A 19,044-nucleotide genomic window follows, 5' to 3' on the forward strand; every position below is an offset into this window, starting at 1 on the left:
TTGTTTTATTTAATAATTTCCATTTCTTTTTTATTATTAATTTGTTTTCTTTTATTAAAAACATGAAACATTTGTTGTTGTTGCGGTTGTTGTTTTATTGATTGTTTAAATATTCAAAAAAGAGATTTTTGTTTCTTTCATTTATTTGTGTTCATTTTTTGTTTTTTTTTTAGCAGAAAAAAAGTTTTTTGTTTGATTTTCTTTGATTTTGAAAAGATTTCAATGAATATTTTTTTGTTTTAATTAAAAAAAAGCAAAGTGCAAATATAAATTTTTAACTAATGTTGAGAGATGTAATAAAAATGATTTAAAAATAAAAATATTTTTTTGAATATTTTTTTTAGCAGAAATTTTGTTATTTTTTGTATTAAATTGAAAGTTAATTGTTTTTACATGAGTTAGAATTTGTTTGTTATTTTTTTCTTTTTTTGCTCAAACTTTAATAATAATGATTTGTTTTTGTTTATAAAAAAATGTTTAAGCACAAGGCGGATTTATTCATTTATTTAATTTTGTTTAAATTGTATTAAAATTTTGTTGTTTGTTTCTTAATTTCTTGTTGTAATAATTATTTAAAAACTAATTCATTTTATTATTATTATTTAACTAATTTTGTGTGGGGATTTTTATTTGTTTTGTATATTACAATTGTGTTAATTAATTATTATTTTTATTTTTAATTTACTTTATAGTATATTTAATTTGTTCTAATTAATTTAATACAATATTAATTGTTGTTATTGTTGTTATTTTTCAAAATGCTTTTAATAGTTACTACAACTTAAATTTTATTAGATGTAGTTTTTGGTTGTTTTTTTTTAAAGAAATTTTAATAATTTGAGTTTGTTTTTTAGGGGTTTTTCTTTTCATTTTGCTAAATTTTAGAAGCCATTTTTAACATTTATTATTTTAGTAGAATTTTCATAAAATTATTACACAACTAAAATAATGATATCACAATTTTATATGTTTTTTTGTTTTTTTTTTTTGTTAAATATTTATACGATTTTATAATTAGACAACTCGTAATTAAACAACGCTACTTAGAAATCACTAGTTTTGGATAATGGGGAAATTATATTTAAATAAATATTTGTTTAATAAAAAATTTTATTTATAAAACTACTTGTAAACTTATTTTCAAACTAAAGTTGAGCTAAGGCTCACAAAGATGGCTATGGTTGCTTTTTGGAACACTATGACAATCGTTAGTTTAGAAGTAAATTAAGATTTTTAATGAACATTTCATTAGAAAATTATTTAAAGTAATATAAATCCAAAAATTGCTTATTCTATTAAAATTAAAGTCTTTCCCATTATTGCCTTAAAGTCTAAGCTTTCATTTACTACCTTAATTATTGAAATCGTTTAAGTATTATTAAAGTTATGAAGTCTTTTGTAAAACATGCCAATATTAATATTAATCATACGTACTGTAGTACATAAAATAATGTTTACGTTATTTCGTGCTATGTATCATGGCTTTCTTCTTGATTTTTCGAAATTTTTAAGGATTTAGTTCGAATTTATATTGCTGTCGTATTAGCTAAACGAATGTTGTTCTTAAAAGGCTTTAATTTTGAGATAATGGAAAAAATTTTATTTCGTGTTCTCATTAAGCATTATTTTTTGCATTATTATTTTCAAATTATTATTTTTAATAAATCATGAGCTTCATAAATACTATGTGAACTCTGCGCCATCAATTTCAATGGTGAAAAAGTGGTTTACTGATTTTCGTTGTGGCCGTACAAACAGGGAAGACGCCGAACGATGTGGACGCCCAGTTGAGGTCTCTACACCACACAGTGGGGGAGAATCCAAATTGTTTGCAAATAAATCTAAACGGCTGGTCCGATTGGGAATAGCCAATGAGTATTTGAGTTTAAGTTATTAAAATGGGGTCTGTAAATGCAACAGGGGCGGCGCTATGGGGGCCCAAAGTAGGGTACCTTCAACATGTAAAATTTTTAAACACATGTCGTTTTTTTGTTTCCCATCCGATTTCAAAGATTTTTATATTTTTAGGTCTTGTGCTATTTATCTCTTATAATTGTTATAGGCATTTCAAAATTGAAATTTTTAAAAATATAGGTGTTACTTTTAAACCGAATGGACTAAATTTTTTTGTTAGTTAGACAACTAAATTGCCAATAATATACAAAACATTTCAGAGCAATATCGATTATGGAAACAAAAATAAACGATTTTCAATTTAAAAATTCAAAAAATAGTAGATTTTTGCTGTTTTTTGGACGAAAAGGTGACTTTAAACTCTTTTTTTTATTAAAAAAAACTTGTGGCGCAAAAGTAATCCTCCTATCAGAAAATGCTATAAATTTTGCGATTGGCCCCTAATGTCAGTTCTGTTTTGACATTTGTGTAGTAAACACATGCGAAATACACGTTAATAAACAATGTTACGCTACACTGCTCCAGAATGCGGAATATTGCTGACTATTTATTTGACCAATAATCGAAGATGATTTTTCATCAAAAATAATCATGGGTGATGAAGCCCATTTCCATCTTAGCGGGTACGTAAATAAGCAAAATTTACGCTTCTGGGGCACTGAAAATCCGCGTGTAACCCACGAAGAGCCATTACAACCGCTCAAAGTCACTGTATGGTTTGCTGTTTTCGCTGGAGGAGTCATCGGACCTTTTTCTTCGAAGACGTCGCGGGCCAAACGATTGCGCTACAGAGCAATCAAAGAGTTCTTTTTGCCGCAACTTGATGAATTGGGATTGGAAAACATGTGGTTCCAACAGGACGGTGCAACGCCACACACTGCTGAAGGATGCATTTCCCTAGCGCCTAATTTGATCGCTTTTTGAAGTCGCGGGTTTATATCAACAAGCCTCAGACTCTTGCAGCTCTTAAAGACAATATCCTTCAATAATGTTAGGACCTATCGCCGGAAGTTTTGGCCAAAGTGATGGCAAATGCCATAAAAAGGGCTCAAATGACAATCAACTGTGGCGGCGGCCATTTACATGACATCATATTCTCGACTTGATGTAAAAAAAATTAAAAGACCAAATAAAAATAATCCACAAGAAGAATCAAAGTTCTTCATTTTTTTTTCTTTAATTACAGCCAAAAAATATCGGAAGTTTTCTGTAAGGTATTTTTACGAAGAACATTTTGGTATAAAAAACACGTCCTATTTTTCGAAAATGTCACTCCTACGTCCTTCGGATTTTGACCTATTTTTTATAAAAATTTAAACTTTAAGCCACATGTTCTAAAATCCCAAAGCTGGGATCAGAAAACGGAAAGTAGCTATGGAAACCTTAATGTGTTCCCTAATTATCCCCAAAGGATTTTCCCAGCCCCGAAGGATATGCGGTAAAAAAAAGAAAATTTTAAAAATACCATTTTTGGGAATTTCGCTTAAATTTTTAGGAATTGCGGGATTCCCTTTGACTTTTTGACAAGTTTTTGTACACTTTATTATTTAGAATGACTTTATTTAAAAAATTTTGAAAATTTCATTGACTTTTGTTAATAAATAAAGATTTTATTACATATTTATTGAGTTTCTAAAACTAAAATTTGTATAAAAATTTTAATAGAATTGCAAATATTAGGAACAATTTGATCCACATTTATTCTAAACTAATTTTGTTTTGTTTTAGATAACATAATTTTTGGTCTGACGAAAAAAAATTTCAATTCAATATCTCAATTAGATTAAAAATATGCCACTTTAAAATTCCGTCCTTCAAAAATAATGCACTTTTTCATAATAAAAAAATTGTATAAACCTTCATGATAATTTATTCAACAACAAGTCAATGGTTTTGACATTTTATACTAAAATATAAAATAAAGTGCAAGAGATTGTGGAAGCCCTATGGCTTCTCTGATGACTCAGTGGTTTCTATTTTGAGTGATCACTTGAGTTTCGGGTGCACAAAATGGTCATGTTTCTGAATCAAGGTTTTAATATATCGAGCCCTTAGCGCCAAATTTTCGTAAGCGACAAATCACAAATTTTACAGGAGAAGGTTTTTTCGATTATTTTGAAATTTATACATAGAATTAATAATATTATGATGCGATATAATATAATTTCGTTCAAGCTATTTGTCTATTTTTCAAAAATATTTATAACTTTTGACAATTAAAAATTCATGAAATACTTTATTGAAAAATATGACAAAAAATGTTTTTTATTGAATTTTGAATTGAAATAAAATTGTTATTTATGAATAGTTTTTAATGAAATTTCACAGTTATGTAAAATTTTCTATTCAAAATGGAAAAATAAAAACGAATTTTGAAATTTATTATCAGCAATCCCGCAATTCCCAAAAAAGTGTTGAAAAATCCCATAAATTTAAATTTTTAGTTTTTTGGCTATAATATCCATACCAGGGTCGGAGTTATCGGAATCCTTTACAAAATAATTAAAAGCATATTGGGCCATCTAAAATCGTTTATTATATTTTGATATCGAATATGCGATTTGAGAATTTTTGCCCTAAAGTTTAATTTTACATAAAAAATATGTTGTTTTTGAATGGACCTCATCCCTTTGGTAACAAAATTTTTTTTTTTCATTGAAAATATTTTATGAAAACTTAGCTTTCAGAAAGTATAAATTCCCTTAGAATTTTTTGGTAATAACTTAAAAAGAAAAACAGCTCTTTTTTCCAAAAAAATTAGAGAAAAATCGGCTTTTTAACATTTTTTAAATTCAAATGCATATAACTTTTGACTTAGTCATTATTTTTAAACAGTTCTTTTTCTATTTGATACATACATATGTTGTTAATGAAGAAACACTGGAGAAAATCGGAAAATATTTGGATACGCTGTTATCAAAAAACTGGAGTAGGTTGGGTAAAAATATTGAAAATTTAATTTTCAAATGCGAATATCTCCGAAGCTATAAGAGGTAATTGACAGCTACGACTAGGTCTTTTGTAGCGCTAATTTGAAATCGGAACACAAACGAAGAAATAGCATCGTTTTAAAAATGTAACATACCCGAGGTGTCCTACTTTGCGGACCCTTGGTCGCGCTCCTGGTGGGCCCATGAGGTCCACATTCAGAACTTAAACTCGACAGCACTTCTTCTTTGCGCATGTGAAATTTCATTCAAACCAATCTAATCACTTATAGGGGGGTCAGACGGCATGTATTGCTTGTGTATTGGGACATGTATTCGATACATATGGAATTCCATGTGTATGTCAAAATTCACGTTATACATATGATTCATAATTTCCACGTTCAAACGTACATATGTAATTGCATGTGACATAACCTTTATTAGTTTATATGTTTGTTGTTTTTAACAATATATTTATTTAAAACATTTTTAAATCACAATATATATATTTAATGCAATGAAATTAATTTTGTTATGATTTTTCTTTACTCTTTTTTGTTTTGTTTTTTTTATTTTACACTCACACAGTGTTGTATTTCAAAATACAACTCTGTTATACACACGAAAATAGAACATGCTCTAATTGCCAAAAATGTCACGAGTAATACACATGTATTTTACATACACAAAGTTTCATATGGATCACACGGTATGTATATGTTTACATATGGAAAAATGTCCCAATACATGGCACAAAACACAAGCAATACATGCCGTCTGACCCCCCTTTTAGAAGTTACAGATTTATTTCCTTCTTTTTTTTCTATACCACTATGTGTCGCTTACGATAAAATTCGTTTACTGTAAAATGTAAACATTGACTTACGATAAAATATTACCCCCCTATAATTTTGAAGTTATTAACAATTTTGATATTCTGAGAACGCTAAAACATCAGTCGGTCCATAAAATTTTAATTTTTGCAATAAAAAAAATTTAGAAAATGTCGCTTACGATAATTTGGCGCTAAGGGCTCGATATATGTGTAGATACTTAGAATAAAAATTGAAGACTTTATTGATTGTCATAGTGTTTAAAAAATATCAGCCATATTTAAACTAAGCTAAAGATCATTGAACTAAAACTATTTATGTTATACTTGTTTTTACAAATCTATTAAAAAAGAACTTAAAAATAAACTTCTAAAACTAAAATGAAAATTAGCATAATTTACAAAAAAATAAAACCTTTCTGATTTAAAAATATTACAAATTTCTAACAAAATTATAAAATGAAAATTTATACACAACTTTGGAAAGAATAAAAGCCTTAATCATAATCAATATTTAAATTTCTCACAGATTTATAAAACAAATTTTTGTATTGAAATTCTGTTTTATACAAATTTTACAAATTTAAAACTTAATTATGAATAGAGGGGTAAAAATATAAGTTGCTAATTTAAAAAAAAAAAAATAATTTTTAAATTAATCTCAATTTATACAAATTGTGAGAATTTGTTTATGTCTTTGTGTGTGAATTTTAAACTAATGAAAATAAAATTTGTGTAAGTTTCTGTTTCTGTATGTGCTTTTTTTATGTTTGTTTTTTTGTTCTTCAATATAATTTTTGCTTTGTAAAAATATTTTATATTCTAGTATTCCATTTCATCCTCATCATCACTGTGACACAGTAGTTTTCTACGAAAAAAATTTGTTGAAGGGTGAGAAAAAAATAAAACAAAATTAAGACGAAAAATTGATTGTTGTTGTAAGTGTTTAAATTTCAACAAATCTAAGCTTTTGTTAAGGAAAATGTTTTAATTTTTTTTGTGAATAAAATTACGAGTTTAAATATGAAAAATCATTCAATCAAATACAAATACGTTATTATTACAAAACATGCATTTCTTTAAGTTTTATCAAAAAAGAAACTACCAATACGAACTATTTATGTATGAGTAATTAATATAATTATGTATGGATGTGTGTTCTGATGGGTAAGAGAAAATGTTGTTGTATTTTTTTTTTTTTTTTATTATTTGTCAAGAAAATTACATGCCATTCTCTAAAAGGTGTAAGAGTAATAGGGGGTCTAGTCTAGTTTGTTATTTTCTAAAGATCTTGCAAAGTGAGTGTTAGTATGTACTCTTTTGGTATAGACAGACCATGGTGGGGGCCATATTTGGTCCACTTTAGCGCCTTTAAAATTATATTCAATAAGTTCAACTCCTACTCTAATCTTTCTTAAAATATTGTTGGGGCCCAAAATTTACCTTAAATTTTTGCTTTTATATAAAAATAAAATAATATATTTATACCCTACAGCACCAAAGTCACTTAGAATCACTTTCTGAGTCGATTAAGCGATGTCCGTCCGTCCGTCTGGTTTTTCATAAATTAGTGAAGGTCTCCTTTACAAAATACTACAAATAAATTGGTTTTTGCCTTATAACTTATTTATTTAATATGGAAATGTTTTTAAGTTTAAATTTTTATCATTAAATGGTTTATTTTTAAACAAAGTTTCTACTGCTATAAATAATTTGTTCACATCTTTGGAATTGGAGACCTTCCCAATTTTTTAAAAAAAAGCTTTTTAAAAGTTATACCATAAAATGTAAGAATATTAATTTATATTCATATTAAATTAAAAAGTTATTGAAAAAAAATCTAATTTTAGCATATTGCTAAAAATTAGATTTTTGAAAAAAAAAAAAAAAAATCCAAATTTTTAACCAACAAATTTGAAAAAAAAATGTGAAAGGAAATTAGAGGAACTTTTTATTTTTATAAGTTTAGGCTAAAAAATGTCAAAACTTCCAAATTTTGAAGCAAAAATTTAACAAACAAAAAAATTAATTTTGAACCCCATTAATTCGAGGAAATTTTTATTTTTAATCGAAACATCTTGAAAATTTATAAGTTTAGGCTAAGAAAACTTATATCAAATGCTCCAAAATCTCAGAATTTTGAAAATTATAATGAACAAATGTTTATTATTATGGGTATCGTTCGAAAGCTTTTTAAAAGCTATACAATAAAATGTAAAAATATTAATACATTTCCATATTAAATTAAAAAGTTATTTAATAACAACTAATTTTTTCTGTGTATTTTATATGACAGAGCTTTCCAAATTAAGAGAATTTTAAATTATTTTAACCCATAGTCACAACAAAATACAAATTTTGGTATAGATATTGTCAATACATAATGTTTTTCGAAAAAAAATTTCAAAATTTTGAACCAAAAAATTTTAAAACATTTTAACCCAAGTAATTTATGGATTTATTTAATTTAAATAGAATAATCATTAAATTTAATTGGTTTCCACAGTGTGATCGAAATCGAATAAAATGCAGTAATAAATCTGAATTTTCTAAACTACTGGTCCGATTGCAAAATGATGTACAAACAAATCATAGAAGAGGCCATAGGCTTTGGAAAAAAATTAAATTTCTGTTTAGGAAAACTTTGTTTAGCTTTTAATAAATATGGACAGATTTCACGAAAAACCCGGTAAATCATAAGAACGAGGCTTAAGTATAGACGGTTGTCAGATCTGGTACTTACAATGAATAATTGTTAGCAAAATTTAAATTGTCAGTTCAGACGATTGTAAGAAAACCTTACAATTTCATTGCCAGGCAATTGTCAGACAATAAATTGATCTGCCAACAAAAATGTTCAGTTCACACGGTTGTCACATTGTTGTGTGGCAAAAATTGCCAGATCCGTTGATAGACATTGCCAGAACTGTCAAATCATCACCCTTATTCTATTTGGCGTCGTCGACATCGTCGACAATATTGAGTCAAAAAATGGTATATGTTTCTCCGATATCGATAACAATTGGAAACTTTTGACAGAATTTTATACTTTTATAAGTCGTGATAAAGTAGAAAACGCTGTCAAAAGTTTCCAATTGTTATCGATATCGGCGTAACATATACCATTTTTTGACTCGATATTGACGACGATGTCGATGACGCCAAATATAATAAGGGTGATGATTTGAAACAAACAATTTGAAATTGTTCATCACTGCATTGGCCTGACTTTTTTTCTTTTGAATTTTTCAAAATTGCAATTGAAATAGATGCGGAGATTTGTCCATTTTCCTTTACAATCGTTCAAATTTACCTGGATGGCATCTGCGACCTCTTGCCATAAAATATCATTTGGATGTTTATACACAGCGCAACCAGCATCTCATAAACTTCGCCGTGCCTCAACTTCCTCGTTAAGTTTGATAACACAGGGCAACAAAATCGAAAAAATTTTAGAGGGTTTTTAAACCACTACACAATTTTGATGTATTGTAGTTCCAGTAGTACAAATATGGTACACATTTTTAATTCTATGGAGAAGTTTTTTCAAATTTTTTTTCTAAAATTGTGAATTTTTTAGATGTTTCTCCACATATAAAACTTAGAAAATTTCAAATTGACATAACTTTAATCTGTTTATATATTACGTTTTAAGCCTAGTACTCTGTTCATATTTGTGAAAAATTATTGTTTTTTCATGCGAAAAATTTTACATGCTGTTTGACAGCTAGCTGTTGGTTTTAATTTCGTGCGAAAGAAGTGCTGCGTATGTTATTTCGTGTGGAAAAGTAAGGTTGCCAGATTTATTTCACATGTTTTCCACAATAAAGCATATATTTCATTCCAAATGTTTTATATGTAGTTTGACAGCATTTCGCACGAAATTTTGAACAGAGTACCTAGCTTTAATCGGCTCAGTAGTTTCGGAATTATAATAACAAATTTAAGCAAAAAATGTTTGACAATGACAAAGTAATGTGTTCACACGATTGTCAGCTGTCTGACAATATTATTGTCTTACAAGGTAGTGACAATGCTTTTTCTGACGTTGCAGGACAAAAATTATTATATCAAATGGTTGTTAGACATTTTCTCAACATTTTTCTGACAATATTGTAAGATCTGACAACCGTATATACATAGCTTTAGAAATCTAGAAATTACGCTACACAGAAATTTCTCATGGAACAACTCAATTATTTAGTTGCTTTACTGATCTCATCAATACAACGCCTAATTTCATATTTCAGAGTATCAGTTATTAAAGATTTGTCATGGTCTTTTAAAAGCTCCCCGAGAAAATAGTTCAGCGGTGTTAAATCACAATTACTAGGCGGCCATTTGATATCGCTTAACACAGGACGGCAAATTTCTCCTGCAACAAATGACTGCTAAAACTAAAAATCACTGATGTCGACATTAGGCTAAAAAAGACGTTGTTTTTATATGTGATTTGTTCATGTAAATCCGATCGTTCATATGGCTCCAGAGCAAATAGTCGAGCGGCGTTAAATCACAAAAACGAGGCGGCCAACAACAACTGAATTGTTTGGTCGGCTGTATGGCTCGTGGTGCCGTCTTTCTGATCACTGAAGTCAAGACAGTTGATATAATATCTTCGTTGAGCTCATCATAAAGCCAATTCTTCATTTGTCAAATAATCTTTTTTTTCAAATTTGTCCACCCTTTACAATTTTCACTCACTTTACAAGATCATTTTGTTTTTTCTTTTAATAATTTCCAAAAACTATTCAATAAATATCATACTAACTACCAACTACATTTGAATAGAAAAATACCAAGTCTAAAACTATTTAATCTATTAATTAATTGGTGTAACAATCAACAATTTAAGTGTATATTTCTAAACTACACTAAAGTGTTGTTCTACAAGAGAATTTAAAGGGAATTAATCATTAATTTAAAGTTAAGAGAGAGAGACAGGGAAAAAACAAGAGTGTTTTACTCTAACTACATTGAATACAAAAAATAAAATTAATTTGTGCCTTTTTGTGAATATTTTCTAAATAAAATTTCTAAAAATTGAAATTCGTGTAAGTCCTTTAGGGGATTTTTTCTCTTTTTTTTGGTTTGTTTTTTTGTCAAAGTGCTTTTAGTTACAAAATTTTGAAAGTTCAAAACAATTGTACTGCTTGTAGTTTATATTAGTTTTAATAAATAAATTATATGGTATTGTATTGTATATAGTTGTAAATATATTTGCTTTAGTTTAAAGTAGAGAGGAAAAGGAATTTTTACTTGTTAACATGTTATTTTCAGTTTCTTTATTTTGTGTTTTATTTTTCTTTAAATTCAAACGGTTTTCAGGCACTTTTCAGGCATTTAAAGTTTTCTCTAGTTTAAGTAGTTTTGTGTAGTTTATTCATGTAAATAATTTATTCTTAAAAAGAATTCAATAACTATTCAGGGAAATTGATTTTTCCGGATTACATTTCATGCAGTTTGCAATCCTGTAAGAAATAGGTATTTAGGTTTTGGTTTTATATCGTTTTATATATAAAAAAAATATGTATGTTTAAGAAATATGGTTATTTTTTTTAATGGAATATAACAATTATATTTTAAAATAAACAATTAGAAAAACGTGTAAGTTAAATAAAAATGATTTTCATTTAAAAATCATTTTTTAAAACAAAAAAATATCAAAAATTTATAAAAAAAAACAAACATTAACCAGAGTAAATACATAATAATTTTCATAATTACAGCCAATTATATTAAATAGTATATAACAAATTTATTTTTTTTAACAACAATAAAACTAAAAAGAATCATGCACTTAAAATTTACAGCATTTTTTTGTTAAACTAAATATACAATCCAATTTTAAAAATATTAAACAAAATAATAAATAGCTTTTATACTACATTTTTCACTAACAAACTCAGCAGCATCGCAGCTTTTTTTTTCCTCCATTAAATTTCAAATAACTCAGCCAATTAAACATTTAATTAAGCATGCGATTTAACATGCTTGTTCGTAGCTTTAACAATTAATTTAATAAAATCACATAAACCATTCAAAACATTTAACAAAATTAAAACTGAAATATATCTATAATTATAACTTTAACAAGTATATATATAAATATATATAAAAAAGAAGTAAAAATAAGATAAAACAAAAACTACATTTAAATTTTAAATATTTTTTAAATATAAATGTTAACCATTGAACAATTAAAACATTAAAACATTTCAACTGTGTGTATGTACGAGTATTGAAGTAGAGTAGTAGGTAGTAGGTATTTAGTAGGTGGTAGTAGTTTCAAATAATATTCACTCACTCTTCCTTAGTGGGGAATTTTTCAGCATAAACCCTCGAAGATTTATTGCAGGCATTATCGCAACACGGACAATACCAATAGCTCAAGACCCCAATCGATATGGCAAACAATACAGTGGGTATTATAAGCGACAATATCAGATGATATAGATTATTCTCCCACGAATAACGACCAATAACCACCTCCGGATAGGCACGACTATAGTAGCAAGCGAATGGTTCATTTATGTGATTATACCTAAATTAAATATTCCGTAAAGTATTAACATTTGTTTAGCTTAGTTATTATTAATTATTTAAGGCTTGTTTTTTTTACCCATATTGTCTGGCAAATACACTACAGTTGGTGGTTGGTGGATAACCACATCCTTCGGAATTGATTAAGAATTTCGTATAACTTACATCCCATTTAACGGTCTCCAAATCACGGGGATTTTTCTCCCATTCTGTGAATGGTATACGGGTATAATTGACGTAGAGTTGATGACATCTGTAAAAAGGAAAATTAAAATGTACAAGTGCTTCAAACCCAAAACAATTAAATTAAACAAAAAATGATTTTGATTCATTTCGTGAAAATGAAGTTTGGTTGATTTCGAAAAAGTTAAAAGGGCTCATTTGCTCTAAATAAACAAAACTAAAAGGCATTTTTACAATCCAAGTTAAACTGGGCCAATTGTTTAAATTTGGTAAATTAAGCTATGAATTAAATTGTTCAAATCTACATAGATTTGCTTAAGAAAAATTTAGTTTAGAAACAAGTACTGCACTGTACCATCCTTTCATGGTACAGTTAAAAGAAACTATTTCTATCTCAGAATAACTTTCATAGTCGATTTAACTATGTCCTTTGGTCCGTCCATCTGTGGTAATGAAACATCAGGTCACCATGCTGAAGCTAATTCGATGCAATTTGTCAAACAGCCATCTTTCAACTTAAGGATGAACTCTATTTTAACTGGCTAAATTGGTCCTAGCCTCCATAAGACTATATTTTTGGAACAGAAACTCAAAATTGCACAAATATGATACTCCAAATTTTATACCCCAATTTTAGCTTCAATCGTAGGTCTTTTTAAATCCCAATTTTAGCTTCGATCTATGGTCTTTTCATACCCCAATTTTAGCTTCAATCGTAGGTCTTTTTATACGCCAATTTTAGATTCAATCGTAGGGCTATTTATACTTAAATTTTAGCTTCAATCGTAGATCTTTTTATATGCCAATTTTAGATTCAATCGTAGGTCTTTTCATACTCCAATTTTAGATTCAATCGTAGGTCTTTTCATACTCCAATTTTAGATTCAATCGTAGGTCTTTCTATTCTCCAATTTTAGCTTCAATTGTAGGTCTTTTCATACTCCAATTTTAGTTTAAATCAAAGGTCTTTTCATACTCCAATTTTAGTTTAAATCAAAGGTCTTTTCATACTTTTATACAATCGAAGATATTTTATACTCCAATTTTAGCTTCAATCGAAGGTCTGTTTATACTCCAATTTTAGATTCAATCGTAGGTCTTTTTAAATCCCAATTTTAGCTTCAATCGAAGGTCTGTTTATACTCCAATTTTAGATTCAATCGTAGGTCTTTTCATACTCCAATTTTAGATTCAATCGTAGGTCTTTTTATACCCCAATTTTAGCTTCAATCGTAGGTCTTTTCATAACCCGATTTTAGCTGTAATCGTAGGTCTTTTTATACCCCAATTTTAGCTTCAATTGTAGGTACTTTCATACTCCAATTTTATATTCAATTGAAGGTCCTGTTGTACTCCAATTTGAGCTTCAATCGAAGGTCCTGTTGTACTCCAATTTGAGCTTCAATCGTAGTTCTTTTCATACTCCAATTCTTCAATCGCAGGTTTTTTCATACTCCAATTTTAGTTCCAATCGTAGGTTTTTTATAAGTCAATTTCGAAATTTAGTTTTAAAATTAGGTCCGTTCATCAATTTAACGACCATAAATCTCTTATGAATTATATGAATTATTTGGGTATGACCTAAAAATGCGAGATTTTTTAAAATGTTTAGCTTTTATTTTGAAACATTTGTACAATATAAATTTATTCAAAGTATTGATCATTGTTACCTATAACCTATTTCCATCTATCTGGCAACATATGGATTCCGTACCAAAAGAACTACTCATCTTTTCAGTCCAAGAATGAATCAACCGAATATCGGTTACTCTGTTCCAAAGTGAAGATTATCCGAGAGAGAGCGTTCTCATCGATCGAAACAAATTGTAGTCGGAAGGGGCAAGAACTGGACTATAAGACGGGTGAGGCAAAACCTCCCAACCACATCATTCTAAATAGTTTTTAACAGGTATTGCATAATGTGGCTGAGCATTGTAATGATAGCATATTACGGTTTCATATCTGGCAGCATATTCTAGACGTTTTTTGCGGCAAATGCTCGCTTCAAACGAATCAGTTGCGTTCGGTACAGGTTTCATGTGATGGTCTGGCCAGATTTCAGAAGCTCATAATAAAATATAAAACCATTTTGCTCTCACCAAATACAGTGCATTACCCTTGCGCCATGGATATTAGGCTTTGGTGTCGATTCGGCTGGTTGGCCGGGCTTCACGTGCGATCACTTACGTTTCGGGATATCGTAATGGATCCATTTTTCATCGAAAGTAATGATTCAGTGCAAAAATGATTTTCTTTAATAGCGTTCAAATATCACTACCTACATTCAAAATCGCCGTTCAAGGTCTCTCGGCTTCCTATAGTATCCAAATTCCATACTTTTGAGTGAATCTGGCTACTCACCGTTTTGAAATTGCTGCTTCAGTAGCTCCCAATAATTTTGCAAGCTCTTGTTGAGTTTGACTTCATGTAGTAATGCCTCCAATTCTTGGTCTTCAAACTTTCTTCACCACTTCAAACCACTTCTGAACGGAACAAACCATCTCTAGCACATTGAAGCCGATGGAACATATTCACCATAAGCTTTGGTGAGCAATCGATGTGCTTCTGCGTCACTTTTTTTAAAATTAAAGAAGTAAAGCAAAACTTCTCGCATATGACGCTTTATTGACACAAATGTCATACACCCAATATAACTAAAATTCTAAAGTGATAATTTCAATCTGGCCATAACTATTGACTACACAATACCAAAAACGTTGTGTTAAAAACTACCAGATGTATCGGAGTTAATGAATGAACTCAACAGAGAATGCCATCTAAATTTTGGCAGTCAGATAAAGAGGATGAAGAGTTAAATCTCTGATTGTTCCTTAAAATATCAGACCACTGTAGTACCTGGAGGTATTTGTTGAGATCAACTACTTCAAAATGCATTGAGAACGTTTGACACTTGGGCATATCTCTCCACGACAGATCTCCTTCATAATAAAAACTGGGAAAAGTTAATTTTTTTTTTGGAAAGTTGGAAAACAGATACACAGAGAACCAAATTGCCGTCAATTAATTTTATTTATTTACGGAACTTAATATCGGTGATAACTGGCTTCTGGCCTCTTGGTTGGACAGCTCGTAAACTATGAACTACCGTACAACGACATTTGTAGAAGCTGTAAAAAATTAAAAAAAAAATAAAACGATCTTTGCCACCATCTAGCCTTGATATTGAAATTCTCCGGTCATGATAGGTCTTGTCTTTCTACTAGTGATTATGGATAGATTCGCACCTTTATCAACTCGACAGATCAATTTTGCTTATAATATCACAACGGAACCTAGCACTGGACCAAAATGAGTTTGCTTATGGCGGTTGGTGAATCAACCCAACACAAACAATATTCGGCTGTGCCGATTCTTCACCAAAGTATATTTTAAGAAAGACAAAATGTTTGTGAATTTTTTTGAATTTTATATTGTACCTCTGTATTTATTAAGTTCGTCTAACCATGTTTTAGGGTCGCGGGGAAAAATATTCCTTCTAAACATGTCTGATTATGTTTAATGTGTTTCCCGATTACTTACTTGTTCGGTGATGATGTACAACCCTCCCGGCATGAGCTCCATGTACAATTTTTAATACCCTCGGCATAGATATGATCGATAACAATACAGGTAACCGGCACAGGATCATAATCAGCAATTATTGTCGATATAGCAGGATCAACAACGAAGGGTATTAAAAATAGAAATGTAAAAACCGATAAAATTGCCGTGGTACCTAAAAGAGAGAAAAATTGATTTTATAAAATAAATATATTAACCCCCATTTTCTCAATATCTGGTTATCGTTTTTCGTAACGATAAACCTCCAATTAACATTTTGTTTGTATGAGAACTGTCAGTTTATCGTCACGTTAAAAAATAACCAGAGATTGAGAAAATGGGGATAAGTTTAATAAGGGCTGAGGTCGAAAAAGTCTTAACACACGTAGTTCTATATAACTTTCATTAACCCTCTAACTGGCAAGAGTGCCTCAAAGCATACATTACAAAACACCAATTATCTCATAAAGTAATTATACATTTTTTTTTTAAATTTAACTGTGGCTTTAGTTACAGGTTTGTTAACATTTCCCTAGAAGGTCGAAGCATTCTGACTTTTTGTTTTTGTTCTCTCAGCTGTGAGTGAGTCATACATAATTTTAGCACGTGAAATTTTTTTTAAATCAAAGTTTTACTAACTTTTAGTAGCCCGATCTATTCGAAATTTTCATTAGTTTTTCAATAAAATCGTACACAGAAAAAATTATATTTCAATTCAAACATTTATACCATATTGAACTGGTTTCAATTATTTCATAATTAAATCAAGTATTCATTTGCTCAAAAACAAAACTTATTGATATTTTCTATTGAATTTTGAGTTTTGAATTTGATTATTTTGACAATTGAATATACAATTTTCGTTATTGGTTGAATTTCAAATACAAAAATTATTGAATAGATAATTTTCGTAATTGAAACACAAAAAATAACAAAAATGTGGTTTCAATTACGAAAATTATATATTCAATAATTTTTGTATTTGAAATTCAACCAATAACGAAAATTGTATATTCAATTGTCAAAATAATCAAATTCAAAACTCAAAATTCAATTAATATATCAATAAATTTAGTTTTTGAGCAAATGAATACTTGATTTAATTATGAAATAATTGAAAACAGTTCAATATGTGACAAATATTTGAATTGAAATGGTTTAAGAAATAGTTTTTTCTGTGTATCATAATTATTGTTTTTTACACCTCAATCGGCGACAATGCCCTGAGGCACTCTTCACCTTTTTGCAGCTGGTTCCTAAACTTAATTTTAAAATTAGTTTCTGATGGCTGAGTTTATTGGGTCATAGTTAGAGGGTTAAGATTTTGTTAGGATTTCTCTATCTCAGCCCTTACAAAAAAATTAAAACTAACCCAAGCACACTGAAGTATAAAATTTTGCCTTCTCTAAAATAGTTTCAATTTCATGATCCACCTTATTACTTTTGGAATTGGTCGTTTGCAAATTGATTGAAGAACGACTGGAGCGGCTGCTATTTAGACTCGATTTACTGCCAGCAAAACTTTGGGCCGACATGGTCGGACTTGTGGGCAATGAAGACAATATTGTATTGGCGGTATTACTCTTTTTCATGATGACTGCTTGGTATTGTTCTAGTTTATTTAGCTTTTGTAAAGGTTTTTTAAAAGAATGTTGGTGTTTGAATGAGTGTGTTGAGTGTTTGTGTGTGAATGTGAGGGAAAATTATTAAAAATTTGTTGTTAAATGTTAAAAAAGCGTTTTTTTTTTTGGGTAAATTTTGTTTGTTTTTTTTATTTTCAATAAAAGCAATTCAAGCGTAATCCGGTATTTTTTTTATAAATTTTTTGATTTCTTTTTCTTTTTGTTAGAAATTAAAGCTTTTTAACTGGTTTTGTTGTTGTTATTGTGTTTTTTTTTTAAAGGGATTATTTTACAACAAATTTTTGTTTAATTAGATTTTATTATGATATTAATTTAACTAAAAGGTTGGGTTTTAGCCAAATATTTGTTTTGTTTTGTTTATTAATTAATTTATGTTAATTATTTTGTTTAAAAATTCTATATTTTATAATTATTTTCTAGTATTTTTGTTTTTGTTTTCTTGCTAAAAATTAGATTTAATTTGTTTATTTATACGAGTATTTTTATTTAATTTTTCTCTTTTGTAGTAATTCTTCAGTGATTTATTTACTTGTTCTCTTAAAATTTTCCTTTTTTGTTTATTTTAGGTTTGGTTTTTGTTCAGTTTTGTTCTTGTTTTTGTCTAAGACCTTGATCACGCATCCCTCTAAACCGTTTGATTGTGTGTGAGTTGTTGTTGAGTAATTGTGAGAGTGAGTGAGAGAAAATGGGGGGGAGGAGAATGTAAGTGGCTGTTTATAACTGTGTGTTTGTTTATTTTTGAGAAGAAAATTGTCTGGGTGAGTGTCTGAGTGTGTGTCCGTTAGTTTTGTGTGGTTGTTGTTGTTATTGTTCTTGTTTTGTTTCCTATAAAAGTGTTGTAAACTGTTGTTTGTGCTAATTCGTTTTGTTGTTTTATGTTTCCTGTGTAATTTGTTAATAAAAATGTGATTTTTTTTAGCCTTATTTGAGCAATAATAACAATAATATAATAATAATTTAACAAGAAAACAAACAAATTGTTTAAGCTAATAAAACTATATAATAATTTTCCTCAAAAAAACTAATACAAAATAAATCACTTAATTAACAATGTTTAAACTATTTTAAGGTATTTTTTTGTTTGTTTTGCTTTGCTCTTATTGTTGCTTTTGTAGTTTTTTGCTTAATTTCATTCAATACATAAATATAACAACATCAATAAACAATTTAAGTAGAAATTCAAGAAGATTTATAGGAAGAGACTAGAGACTCTTAAATCTCTCAATAACTAAAGTGTACGTATTTTTTTTGTAGCTTTTTTTTTAGTTTTGAAAATCTTGAAATCAAAAGATTTTCAAAATTATTATTAATATTTTTTTGTTGCTTTTTTTTAAATTATTGTGACAAAATGTTTAACATTTCTTTTTTTTGCTTTTTTTCATATAAAAAATATTTCTCTTTTTTGCTTGTTAAAAACGCTTGTTTGAAAGAAAACTTT

The 19,044-nt window shown here is 28.5% G+C and overlaps 1 protein-coding gene across 2 annotated transcripts; it reads right to left on the reverse strand.

Annotated features, from left to right (window-relative positions):
- On the reverse strand, positions 1-18,927 carry Teh2 (tipE homolog 2). 2 transcript variants are annotated; one of them, XM_065503184.1, is made up of 5 exons: positions 17,336-18,927; positions 15,943-16,138; positions 12,299-12,472; positions 11,984-12,220; positions 1-6,544 (listed from the first exon to the last, which is right to left on the reverse strand). In XM_065503184.1, exons 1-5 carry the CDS (start codon positions 17,553-17,555, stop codon positions 6,499-6,501), a joined length of 873 nt encoding a protein of 290 aa, XP_065359256.1. In that variant the 5' UTR covers positions 17,556-18,927; the 3' UTR covers positions 1-6,498. The 2 variants fall into 2 exon arrangements, with proteins under 2 accessions (XP_065359256.1, XP_065359255.1); XM_065503183.1 differs by lacking the exon at positions 1-6,544 and adding an exon at positions 10,870-11,147.
- Between the last annotated feature and the right edge of the window lie 117 nt (positions 18,928-19,044).

Source organism: Calliphora vicina, chromosome 3 (genome assembly GCF_958450345.1).
Source record: "Calliphora vicina chromosome 3, idCalVici1.1, whole genome shotgun sequence".
NCBI lineage: Eukaryota > Metazoa > Arthropoda > Insecta > Diptera > Calliphoridae > Calliphora > Calliphora vicina.

Bases quoted from the DNA above. Each gene is read 5' to 3' on its own strand.
- Teh2 (XM_065503183.1), bottom strand. From the start codon at position 17,555: ATGAAAAAGAGTAATACCGCCAATACAATATTGTCTTCATTGCCCACA. The intron at 16,139-17,335 runs GTTAGTTTTAAT...TCTCTCTTTTAG, and splicing joins TTATACTTCAGTGTGCTTGG to GTACCACGGCAATTTTATCG. The intron at 12,221-12,298 runs GTAAAAAAAACA...TATTTAATTTAG, and splicing joins GTATTTGCCAGACAATATGG to GTATAATCACATAAATGAAC.